Raw genomic sequence first — 13,165 nt, 5'->3', positions numbered from 1 at the left:
GTTCATGGTTCGTCACTTCTGGGGGCCTTTGAATGCGCCTCCTTTGACAGTGAGAGATACCAAACTCACAGTTAGTCTTCAGCAGGCTCTCCCCCAGCCACTGTCCAAATTTAGCAAAGATTGGATTTTGGATGTCTGAGTTATAGACTCCCAAAATGGGTGCCCCTAGGAAAGTTAAACTCCTTCCAGTCTCATAGAGCAGAATGGGAGCTCTCTGGTTGGCAGTCAGAGCTGCCTATCAAGCTTTGGAGGGCTGACATTGGTGTTCTCAGGGCTACAGAAGTCTATCCCCCCCCCACTGCCTAGGGAACTGATTGATCAGTGCCAGGCTCTCTGCAGTGACGAACCAAAAAAGGAACCAAACAAACCACTCTAAAAATCATATTGGTTCGTCACAGTTAGTCAGAAATGCCCTCTGACAAACCGCAGGCTCGTGAAACACACACACACAAAAGAACCCGACGTGATTCGTGATGAACTTTGGTTCGTATTTCGGTTCATGTCCATCTCTAATCAGGATGCTAAACCATAATCAGATTACAATCCTGATTTATAGGTCAGAAAAAACAAACCACCATTAGGCAAATTTGGTTATGGTGATGAATCACATACATCAATGAGCCATTTAAAACATGCACTGAACAAACATCCATCAGATTCCAAATGAGCAACACTCAACGTACCTTAGGAAACTGTTTGACTGGAATTAATACTTTCTGTCCCAGTTTCATATTTTTATTAATCACTACATCAATGTATTTTTCCTCTTCCTTTCCTTCACCTTTTTGAAATTTCTCGATTTCTGCAACAAGAAAAGAAGACAATACGTTTTGGTATGAATATACAGGAAATATGTTTATGCCATTGAATATATGTATTCTTAAATCACAAGAACTGTCAGGTGATAGATCAAGCTGATTCTGAACATTATTTGCATTATTCTCAGAGCTGAGCAAAGTACAGCTGATAAAATCCAACTTTCAATTAAATCTTCAGTTGCTTGTCCTTGTGGTTGTGGATAGATCTTTAGGGGGGGCGGGTTAGAACATAGCCTAAATAGTACTCCAAGGAGCTCAGGATGTCTTACGTGGTTCTTCCCTCCATTTATCCTCAAAACACACTTGTGCGGTAGGCGAGGTGGAAACTTCATGGTTGAGCCAAGGTGACACAGAAAGCCTCATGGCCGTGTAGGAATTTGAATTAGCATCTCCCCAGTCCCAGGAGAGGTTAATGTGTCAGACACCTCACTGGTTCTCAGGATAAAGTACTTAGAACTAGAAACAATAAACAGCAACACATCTTTGTTCGATGGATTCCTTTATCCTCTTCCCACCACGCATGTTTTATATAAATACAGATTTTGTGGATTGAGAATCCATGAGATACTTCTTAAATAAGATCAAATTCAATAGGCCCAGGAGTAGCACATAAGCATCACCAAGCTTGGAAAATTATGCCAAAATGGTTTGCCGGGGGAGGGAGGGAAGGCTCATTTGGGGAAGCCAGAAAAGCGTAGGTATAGAGAAATGCCAAAGTGTTTCTCTGTAAAGAACTAGTTTCCTCAACTCATTTTTTACATGTACCCCCTCCACTAAGACTGAGGGATATATTCAAATTGTGGATGCTCTGAAAACACTAAGAGCAACCACAAGCTCCTATCACCAGAAATTCATGCCTTTGTCTGGGCTAAATGCTCTGAAATCTTTTGCTAACAAAGCCCCCAATGGGACCTGCCTACAAAAAGGCACTGTTCAGAACTTATGCAACCCAGGCACCACTGGGAGCATTGACAGTGATGTTCCTACCTCCTCCTCCCATTGTTGTTTGCATCCCCCAAAACTGTGCAGTCAAGACACGCCCAGAAATATCACAGAGGTTCAAACGGGGGACTGCAGCGAGAAGAAAATCAGCAAAATAAATCCCCCTCCCCTACTGAAAAGTGCCTGCTGCAAGAGGAATGGGAGGTCAAGATGCAAACCAGTAAAGTCTTTTACAGACTCAGGTCTGCCAAAATCAATGTCTCCTGTGCCTTGATCTTCAAAAGAACACAAGAGACCTGCCATATCAGACCAGCGGTCCATCTAGTCCAGGGGTGGCCAAGCTGCGGCTTGGGAGCCACATGTGGCTCTTCTAGATATATTGTGCGGCTCCCGGAGGTCTTTGAGTATCGCCATGACCATACATTTTATTTTAGTCTAGTTTATTTCCCTCCCTTTCCTCTTTTCTTTCCATGTCTTTCCCTCCCCTTTCCTTCCTTCCTTCCTTCTTTCCATGTCTTTCATATTTTCAACAAAAATGTTGGGGTTGCCAGGTCTGATTCAGAAAATATCACTTCTGTGATGTCACTTTCAAATCAAAGGTCAGGTGATGGCTCTTCCCAAGCTCCACCCCTTCTGATGATGTCACTTCCAGCATACTGCACCAAAACCCCACCCCTTCCTGTGATGTCACTTTCAGGACACTCCCCCCCAACCCACCTCATCATCTGAAGTCACTTCAGTGCATCATGTCTTGTGGCTCTCAAACATCTGATATTTATTCTATGTGGCTCTTACATTGAGCAAGTTTGGCCACCCCTGATCTAGTCCATCATCCTATTACACAGTGGCAAACCAGTTGCCATATAGAGCCAAAAGAACAAGAAACGGGGGATAAGATCTTCTCTAAGAGATGCTTGCTATGAGTTATTTCTCTGCAAACAGAAAGAGGAGGATGACAGGAAGATTTAGAATACAGGTAAATCAGATGTTTGAGTCTATTTTAAAATCTAGACTTTAAGTCAAACTGTCTTCCATTCAAATATATTTGACCTTCTTGGTTTTATCATGTTTCTCTTCTAAGAATTGTTGTCCTCAATGAGCTCTCAAGAAAGGAGACAGGTTAGTCAAACGTGTGTGGTTTAAAAACAAGATGAGCCAGACCATTCCATAATCAATAAAAACAATATTCTTTGTGCTAAACCACAAGCTGCCTTAGATAAATAAAAGCTATTTTTTGCTTCCTACTTATTTCAGTTTTAAAGCCAGACACACATAATTGAACTAAGGACGTGAAATGTATTGCTCACTTCTGGGAGGAAAAAAACCAGACTTAACCAGCTCAACATGTTATGGGATCACTGTTAAAAGATTAGACCAAGGTCCATGCATTCTAGTAGCTCAAACCAACCAGCATATCATAGCATAGTGTTAACTTGTTGTGTTGCAAATCAGCACTCTGCTAGAATCCCACTACTGCCATTAGCTCAGCGGGGGGCCTTTGCTGAGCTACTCCTCTCAGGCCCAGGTCCTCAACTGTATTGCGGGGATAACAACAACACTGACTTTGTTCATTTCTCTGAGCGGGGCACTAATCTGTATAGAGGAGCAATATATAAGCACAATTATCATTATTCCCTCTTTACCCCTCCTAAAGCATCGTTCCAAGATATACCACAGCAGTCCATGGAATTTTCATTTAGTTATCACCAAGAACCAGTGTGGTAACAGACAATGGGAGTGATGGAACATATGATTTTAAAAAAAAATCATTCAAGCAATATGTTATAAAGCTACTTTGGGACAATGAGTACTATGTATAAGACATATTGTTGATTCCCCCCCCCCTTTTGTCTGCCTTTCATCTGCCGAGGAAGGACTTCAGAATATGCACCTTAAATGGACAAGGACTGTAACGAAAGATTCGAAAGCTTACCATGCACTGATACAAGGGAAGATGTCAGTGAGCTAACCTTCCACGCTCCATTTAAAACCAGAAGCATTAATCCTTGCTTTCTCGAATACTACACAAGCCTTAGTCTCAAACAGACTTTTCCTGTCATGTCTGTGCCCCATCCATGCTATTACTTGATGCTGACCTGTTGTTCTGAACCAATGTTTCATGCTATAACTTGATGTCATATTGCCAATGCCATAACTGTTTTGCATTCACAGGCTTATTGAAGCTGCAGGTGTCTTATCTAACGGACTGCAGAAACTCTCAGTGCTTCTGACCTTGTACACTGCTCACTCCCATGAACTGCTGTTTCAACCTTGATCTCCTGCTTTCTCAGTGTCTAGACTTGATAGTACAAACATGTACTAGACTTGATAGTACAAATATGTGAGACGTTCCCAGGATGAGTTCGTGCCAAAAGTCCTGTCTTGCTGATGGGAGGGGGAAGGAGTAAATGTGTGAGTTAAGAGGAAGGGCTTTCCCACATGTTGCCATTCCTATCAACCTGTTTCTTACTGCTTAGTTGCTAACCTTGCTTCTGAGTAACCCTACAGGCATATCTATGGAAATGATCTGATTTCTGAATAAAATCATTTAACCAAGAGCCTGGATTCTTGCTGCAATGGTACAGGGATCTATCTGCCATAGCCTGTCATCCATAGACTGACATTTCCTCCCACTGAACAAAGGCTAGACCTGAAGCCAGTCTTTCTAAGTACCTCATTAAGAACACTAATACAGTGAATATTCATTTCCACGAAAAGTATATTTAGCCATCATTCGTTCCCCTTTCTAACAACTCTTCATTACATTCAACAATGCCTCTTTTTAAAGTTTTTGGTCTCTCATCTAGAATGTACAATACCCTTTGTAAAAAGGGCTGCCTTGTAACAAATCCATTCTGCATTAGTGGAGGATTATTCACAACGTAATACTCGGTGCAAAGCAATCCATATCAGTATCTTTATCTCCATGCAGTATGGAGGTAGGGTATGCAGCTTGAGGCTACCATTAATTACATAACTGGCAGCAGTACACAAATCCAGCATCTCTCCCTCCCACAAAGAGAAAAAGAAGTGGTAGAGTAAATACCCTCAAAGCTATTATAACATCTAAAAATCAAAGACTCAAGCTAAAAACAACTATTTGCTCAAAAGGTTAAAATTCTGAAACTACAGTAGTCACATGCAAATACAAGCAAGAATTCAACTGCTTTTTTGGTTCACTAACCTATTTCACAAGAAGTGTTTGTTAAAGAAGATTAAAATATAGATCAAGCTCAAGATCAAATGATTAAAATATAGATGAAGTTCATATCCTACCACTAATTTTGTTAGTCTTATTGGTGCTACTGGACTATTGCTCTTTTCCGCTGATTAAAATATAGTTAAATATAGTTAAGTGAAGTTTTTGGCTGCTAGCAACTTGAGCTAGATCATATCTGTACGAAAGAGCCAAGGTAATTCGAAAGGTTTTGGGGGTTTTTTGTAAAAGGTTTTCAGCACAGATCAGCTTGCGAACCAGCCACACACTGAGCAATACATAAAACAGCACATGTAGTTAAGCAACATTACCACACGCAAGTCCCGATGTCAGATCTAGAACTTGGTCAACAACAGACAAAAGGCACACTCAGAAGTTGGCCGCACTAGCAACGTAACAGTAAGAGTTCAGGGTGCAAAACCTTGGGGCAAGTGGAACAGGGGTCAGAACTGTAATACTACTTCAAAGAAGACAAATGTGTTAATGGGTGGGTCATTCGCTTGTTCTGCATTACACTGGTAAAACCTTTCTGGAGTACTGTATTCAGCTCCTCACCTGAAGAAATATTGCATAGGGCCGGGGGGGGGGGGATTCCAAAATAATGCACCCAAAATCATTAGAGTAGGCATTACTGCACTACTTGGACTAGTAATCCACTGTGAACAACTGACAGTGGCTTCAACACTCAGTCAAAAGAACTGATAACCATCCAGCTGCACCTAAGCCCAAGCACTGGAGCAAGCTTGCATTGGGGTATTCGAGTGTTCTACCAGCAACTGAAAATAGCATTTTATTGGATGAGTCGTCTAGACTCAAGCCACGAGGTAGGTGACGGGTTGATCTAGAGATCTGTGTGTGCAAGGATCACTGATGTTTCCCACATTCTCTTCCCCCAACAAAGTTGCTCACTGCATAAATCATCATGTAGGTAAGGTCAGGGGACTGTGAGGGAGGAAACACAACTCTTTCCCCTTCTTCCATCAGCTCAAATCCACTGAGGAAGAAGCAGGAAAGGCAATTTTGTTCCTCCCTTTATGATGAAGCCAACATGGCTACTGGTCTGTGCATGCCCCGTATTCTGGAAAGCAACTTTATTGGGTTTGGATGGAATTGCTGCTGGGGGGCGGGGGGAGTGCAGGGAAGATCAGTGGCCATCAGCCACTTCCACAGACAAATCATTGGATTCAATCTGCTTAAAGAGTTGGAGGTGACTTTGAGAAATCAGATTGAAGGTGCCTGCAGTCAGAGACAAGGAAAAACAGAGTTCTTCAATCTCCAAAACATATTTTGGATGAGGATTCCATCTACTTGGAGAGATTATGAGCTAAATAAACTTTTTTCAAACTTTTATTATATGAAACATTGCCTCATTGTATGAACCCACTCAGAGGTCTCTTAATTCTGAATTCAGCAGCGCACACTATATAACGTTTTTCTGTGCCACTATTAGGGCTAGTGGAAGGAATACATAGCCCGATCTCAAGCTAAACGGGGTCGGTACTTGGATGGGGGGGGGGGACCACCAAGGAAGACGGCAAAGGACTGCTTCTCACCTGCCTTGAAAGCCCCTTGTTGGGGTCACATAAGTTGGCTGCAACTTGATGGCACATATATACGCATTAATTCTTTTTTTAAGTGTGCAATTTGCAGAAATTCTAACAAGAATAACTACAGGAACACCTCAAGGTTCATGTGTGAAACTGGAGTTGCATGTTGCCTACCAATATTGTGAGTGGTGAGTCTTGACTGAAGATACTCAATTACTGCTACAAAATAAGTTCTAAAAATATTATATATTGCGCTGTTTGGGGTTTTTTGTTTGTTCGGGAAACCACAAACCCTCAATTCCAAATGAACTCCAAAACTCAGAGGACTGTCTATAGTCTACTACCAGTTAATTGGGGATAGCCGAGTCAGTCCAATGAGGAAATCCAATCAGAGTTTCAAGGTCGAATGAGTAGGAGGATTTGTCGTCCCTTAATCCCTAGATTACATTCTGTACTACTTGGCTTTGTGTGCTGATATAGTCTCCTAGCTCAGAAATAATAGATGAACATGTGATTAAGGTTTTCTGATAATGGTACAGATTAAATTCCCATGTTCCTAGACCACGGGCACGATGTTTACAGCAGTCCAGAAATTCATGTCAGTGGAAGAATTACTGTGCTTTATTCAGAGCACAGACAGCTAAGCAAGGATTGTTTCCTACTGAAGGCACATAACAGAACGTAATGCTACTGAGTGCATTAGATAATGGAAAAGTGGACGCATTTCACTTTAATCTCGAAGTAGAATTAATCTTCCTACGAGAGGATGATTGTTGTCAGCCATGTTTCCTCTATTAATGCTGCAGGCAATGGAAGTTTTAGGCCCTATTAAACTGACCACTCCCAACAATTACTTCCATCAATACTGAGGGCCAATCCACAAGGTGGAGAGAGCCAAGTAGATGTCACTTCCCTATTCAGATTTCACTAGCTTGTTTTATCAAATATGCACAAAACTAAATTCTATTATTAGCAACGCCTTAATTCTAAGCAGATTCAAAAGCTCTTGTTGGGGCAGTATAAATGGTTTTTTGATGTGCCTGATGGAGATGAATTGAGTTACGTGGCGGCCCCTTAATCTAGAAGGGATGTTGTTGGACGGGATAAATTATGCTTTGCTTAAGACATTCATTTTGCGTGCCCTACATTATCGAGGTTATCAGGAAATAAATCTTTATGGTTAATAATAAAGCTTTAAATCACAAGCCTGATTTTAAAGATCTAATCCAAAGCACTCTTATCTAAGACCTGCCTCCAACACAGATCTACACCACAGGAAAAACCGTCTAAAGCCACATCTATACAGTTAAGGTACTGACACCAAAGAGATATTTAAGACTCACACAAGGGGCTTGTGCTATCTCATTTAAATTTTTCCATTTTATCTCTATACAGTCGACCAACCCTCCCTGCCCCCTCCCAATAATCCCATATGAAAAACTATTTCAGAAACTCCTCTGCTTCAACAGCAGTTTCCTTTGCGCCATGAAAGACTGCTATTTAAAAAAAAATGGAGACGGGGCAATGAAAACCCTTAGCCTCCCAGAGCAAGTTTCAAGACTTCTGGGATCCTGGCCCATTCTGCACGCCCAATTTAGGGAGATTCTGATTCCATTCTGCTTCTCTCAATCTCCAGATTTCCACATGAGTAAATGAGGAATGAGATGTAGAACTTTTTTCCATGTGTACAGAAGGCGACTTTTTAAAGCTGCAACTGAGTCATCGCTGATGTGTCCTATGTGTGTGCAGAATTCTTAGTCCCTAACTGTGTCTCCGTCCTCCCCTTTTCCTTTCACTGGGTGCTGATTGGTTGACCACCCGGTGGAAACTGCCCCTCCCTCCCCAGCTCTCCACACACATCTTTATTTTTTTCCCCTCTCTGGTGTTATAAGCCTGAAACAAACTCCAAGCAACTGAGCATCCAGTCCCCTCCCAGCATTTTTTTTAATTAAGGGAGAATCGCAACACTGTAACATTTGTGCATTCTACCCCTTTAAGCACAATGTCTGTCCAGGCCCATCCTGGCCCTCCACATTCCCTACTGATCACTTCTTGGTCTTACTTTTTTATTTCTGCCATTTACAAATGGGGCTCATGTTCACTGTGATTTGGAAACGGGGAGGGGGGACTCATCTCAAGATTCCACCTTCCCCATCCCAGAACACGGTCACGTGATGTGAGGAGGCCAGTGAGAACTCCGTTTTGGGGGGCAGCAGCATTTGAACATTTTGCTCTGGCAGAGAGGTGCCCTTTGCACTAAGCCGACAATTTAAACCACACCGGAGCAACCTAGTAGAAGCTAGTGGAACAAGCGCAAAAAGTACTTTGTAAGTTTCACCCCAAACTTCTGCCATCAATTGCCTCTCCAGAATTTAAAAAAAAATGGTGGGCACAGGACTTCTCAATCAGCAAATACAGAGACAGGGAGAAGGAGAGGGATAGGGGACACACTGGATTCCAACACTGCAACGTTACAATGAATGTGAGGAACTTTTTAAAAAAAGTGACACTGGCTGCAGCTCGCACAAAAGGTGGCTTCAAACAGACACATCCCAACTCATCTTGAATAAGAAAGCAGACACCACATCGCCTTGAGGTCATGCAGTGCAGAATGCCAGGAGCCCAAGCCGATTCAGCGCCAATTAGCCAATTGGCATAAATACTCAGAAGTGCCAGCTTAAAGTGTGCCATGCAGAATGGGCCCTTATCCATTGTTCGCCAAGCATGCTACATTAGCATTGTGAATTATTAATTCATAGCATGTGAATTTATACTTGTGCACTCTAATCTGAAACTAGGTCTGCAGAATTTAATCCTGTTACCAATCTTGACTAGTTCTGATCTGTAGACAGTTATGCATGTGTACCCCAACCAAGGAAAACTTGGCTATCTGAACCAACTCGTTCATATTACACAGCTGGAGGAAAGACTTCTTTATATGTATGCAGAAGTACATGTTGAGCCAGCTCACAGCTACAACCTCAAATTGTTATGTTCTTTTAAACTAGTGGCTGAAGATAGAGTACTTGACATTCTCCGAGTATGAAATTTAGTAAATCATTATCAACTGTGCATGAGACCAACTGAGTGAGGTGTGTATAACTCCAGTCTATACTCTTCTGATACACACTCACTTTGAGCGATAAAATAACAATTTCACTGAAGTGGGTGTGAGGGGGAGCCAAGGTGTAGGCCACACAGGCCTGCTCCAAGGTTTATTTTCTTGCTGCTACGTAACACCTGCTCTGTGTTTCACAGTTGCCTGACGCACTCCCTTTCATTTCTCCTCTTCTCTTCAGCCTTTGAAGAGCCTAGCCAGATTTGGGCCTCCACAGACTCCCTACTGCTTTCTGAAACTGCTTCTAGCAGTTACCTTCCTGCCCTGATTCCATCTCTCTCCTCATCCAAGTGTATCTCACAATGCTACTGTATCTGTTGTCATGCCCTTTTTGGCTTAACTGGGCCTTAACTGCAGCCCCATGGCTACTCTTCAAGCCATCTTATTTTATTTATTGTGCTTCATATCTTTTTCTTTTATAATAACAACAACAACAACATTTAATTTATATACTGCCCTTCAGGACAACTTAATGCCCACTCAGAGCAGTTTACAAAGTATGTCATTATTATCCCCACAGCAAACACCCTGCGAGGTGGCCAAGGCTGAGAGAGCTCCAGAGAGCTGTGACTAGCCCAATGTCACCCAGCTGGCCCTAACTGGATTCATTTGAGGAATCAAACCCGGCTCTCCAGGGCCGAATCCACACTTCCCTACCTTTCGCTTTTCGTGTGCATTAATCGTGCTGGATTCTATCCCGCAATGTCCCAGTCTGTGTTCACATCCCTTCTCTTATTGCCGCTGCCTCGCGCTATACTTCATCCACATCCCTGGTAGAATCGTGCAATATGGGGCGGGTTTAGATCCGACGTCGCTGCTGACAACGTCATGTTCTTATTTTTTTTCATTTTTTCATCAGATTTCTGCTATAGAGTTTTTTTGCTAAATTGCTATGGCGAGGCCGCACCCATATGATGCCTGTGATTGGTTAATGTTATTCTAGGCCTTCTTCTTTGAAATCCATTGGACCATTATTCTGGCGGGCTAATTTGAACTGATATTTAAGGTGGGGGTGATCCAAACTCTCCAAATGGGCAGACTAATTATTTGACACTTGAATTTAATGTTAGAATGACGTATTTCCACTATAACGGTAATTTCAGCAGTTAAAAAAATTAATTTTAACTGCCATTGATATTTCCGACTGTTCGGCATCCTAAAAATGACATGGAAATGGAAATGACGCCACCCCTCCGCAGGGATTTTGGAGCCCCCCGATTAAGATTTATGGCCAGGATTGTGCAACAACGCTGGGAAAGTCCTCTTTAAAAAAAAGGGGGGAAGGGCAAGCAGGCATGCTGCGGAGAGAGTGGAAAAGCTTGATAATTGCACGGCAAAGAGGGATGGTGTTCTGGAATGGCTGCAAACACGGAAGTGGGGTGGTTTGAAGGGGGCAGTCTCCTTGTGAAACACTTCTATTTGTCCATATCCATGGTGAGAACCACGCAAGAGAAGCGTTTCAACGCATGACAAATTCGTCTGAGGCGCAACGCGAAAGACATGAGAGAATGGCGGGATTAAGGTAAGAGTATGTGAACAGCCCTCTGAGAAGCGAATAATGGGCAGGGGGGAAAGCAGAAAACTTGAGATGTGTGGATTCGGCCCAGATTGGAGTCCCGCGCTCTCTTTTAAACGGTTTGGAGCGGCTGACACGCAACTTCTTGTAGTCTCCCATCTTGATGCAACAATGGCCAACCTGAGCCCATTGGTCGGGCAACTCTTCAGCCTTTGCACTGGGACACGATGATATTCCTGGACAATTTGTTGACAAGTGGCAGCCAGGAAAGGGAAAGAACTCTTGTGCGTTCACCTGATGTTACTACTGAGTGGTGAGCAATAGAAGGGCACAGTTGGGGCAGATACAACCACACCAAGCTTTCGCAGAACCACCTCTCCTGAGCCACCAAACTGAATGTGTAATACATTCCAGGTCTTATAGGAAGAAAAATAATCACTGCATAGATCCTAACTCCTCCTCTTTGTGGGATACTGTTCAAATCAATGTGTTAAGTTGCAATACAACCAGTTAAATATTGCTGGTATTCTTACGATTCCATGCAACATTTCCTGAAGTCTACCCACTGCAATTAATGCTAAAGCTACATAAGAATCTCTAGGCTTGGTGTCAGGCTCTATTTAGGAAGGAGGAATAAACTGCTTCCATCCATCATTATCAGTGATGGGGGAGGAGGAGCAGAAAATGTCTGATGCTACGTTTTCTTATGGAAATTTTTCTGACCCACATGCTAACGAATAGTCCGTACATATGGTGGTCTGTTTATGTATAGGGCTGCTGTGCTACAACATCATTGTTAAATTGGCCAAACCAGTGCATGTACATGCTTCAGGATTGCTAATATTTAAATAGGGGGAGGGGGGAGAATGCTTAAGTGCCTTTTTTGGTATGTTTTTAGCGGTGATGTAAGCACACATCATGTTCTTCTCCAATGAAAAACAACAGCAGAAGCAGAGGGTGACTTCAGAGAAGCATGTTATTTATTTCAAAGATAATTTGGTGGAGGGTAAATTATTTGGAAGACCTGGCTATACTTTTTTTTAATGTCTGCAACTTATTTTTGCTTTGTTAGCTTCCTTGAGTCCCAGGATACAAGGTGGAATACACATTCAAGCAGTATGAATGAATGATCCTAATTCAGCTCACAGGCCTCGACCCCCCACTCCCTCCACCTCCATTCATCTAGAACATATATGCTTCAGAGCAAGAGAGACTGTCACAGCTTAAAAAGCAAGGTTAAAGCAAAATTAAAACTCGAATATTATGTCTCAAGTATATCAATCTAAAATGGAATACAAAAGACTTCTCATAAATATTCTACAAGACCATTCCAATAAGACCCATCTTCCGCAACCCAGGCTTTATTTTTCATTTTTGTCTCTTGCCTCTATTTTGCATTTAAAAGATTTATATGTTGTCTTTCCGACAACGGCCTCTCCAAAGCAGCATTCTCTAAACGGTTCTCATTTCATAAGAGCCATCCCAGTTCTGTCAAGATGTATTCATTAGAATTTATCCTTGTTGGAAACCAGAAGCCAAGAGACATGATTCAGTGGCCTGCTCTGAAGGGCCACCCTACCCCAATCTCTATTGAAAAATGTTGCATCTCATAACTCTTTCAAAGGTGCTGAGAACTTCTGACTGCACCAGTCATCCATATTTATATTGTAGAAAGCCTGCTTAAACAAAGAGATATGTTTGGCCTTCTTTACTCAACAGGAAAATCAAAGATGTTGAAGTACTTCTGCAACAGACTGAAATGGTTGAATAATGGTTCACAAATCCATCATATTCTGATTACAGAAGTTTGAAACTGAAAACCAGACTTTATTTACCTTGAAAGCTGTGTGGGAGTTGTCTGGCTTCTTTACAGCCAGAGCTCTAGTACCGAGCAAGCCAAGGCACAAATATGGAGTCCTGAGTTATGGACAATCCAACTTCGATGGAGTAATTTGCAGTAGCAGTCAGAAATATGCTCATGGTAACAAAAATGCAAACTGCCTTTGA

The 13,165-nt window shown here is 42.3% G+C and overlaps 1 protein-coding gene across 2 annotated transcripts in view; it reads right to left on the bottom strand.

Annotated features, from left to right (window-relative positions):
• KHDRBS3 (KH RNA binding domain containing, signal transduction associated 3) overlaps positions 1–13,165 on the bottom strand; it is a 178,924-nt gene that overhangs the window by 93,375 nt on the left and 72,384 nt on the right. For both annotated transcript variants that reach the window (XR_008597424.1, XM_054985168.1), the window contains exon 2: positions 684–802. Coding sequence is in view for 1 of the 2 variants with exons in the window: in XM_054985168.1 (XP_054841143.1) it covers positions 684–802 (119 nt within the window). In the remaining variant the exon portion in view is untranslated. The remainder of the gene's footprint in view (positions 1–683; positions 803–13,165) is intronic.

This window comes from Eublepharis macularius, chromosome 7 (genome assembly GCF_028583425.1).
Source record: "Eublepharis macularius isolate TG4126 chromosome 7, MPM_Emac_v1.0, whole genome shotgun sequence".
Lineage (NCBI taxonomy): Eukaryota > Metazoa > Chordata > Lepidosauria > Squamata > Eublepharidae > Eublepharis > Eublepharis macularius.
The sequence above is the reverse complement of the archived record's forward strand: the minus strand, read 5'-3'. Positions and strand labels throughout refer to the sequence as shown.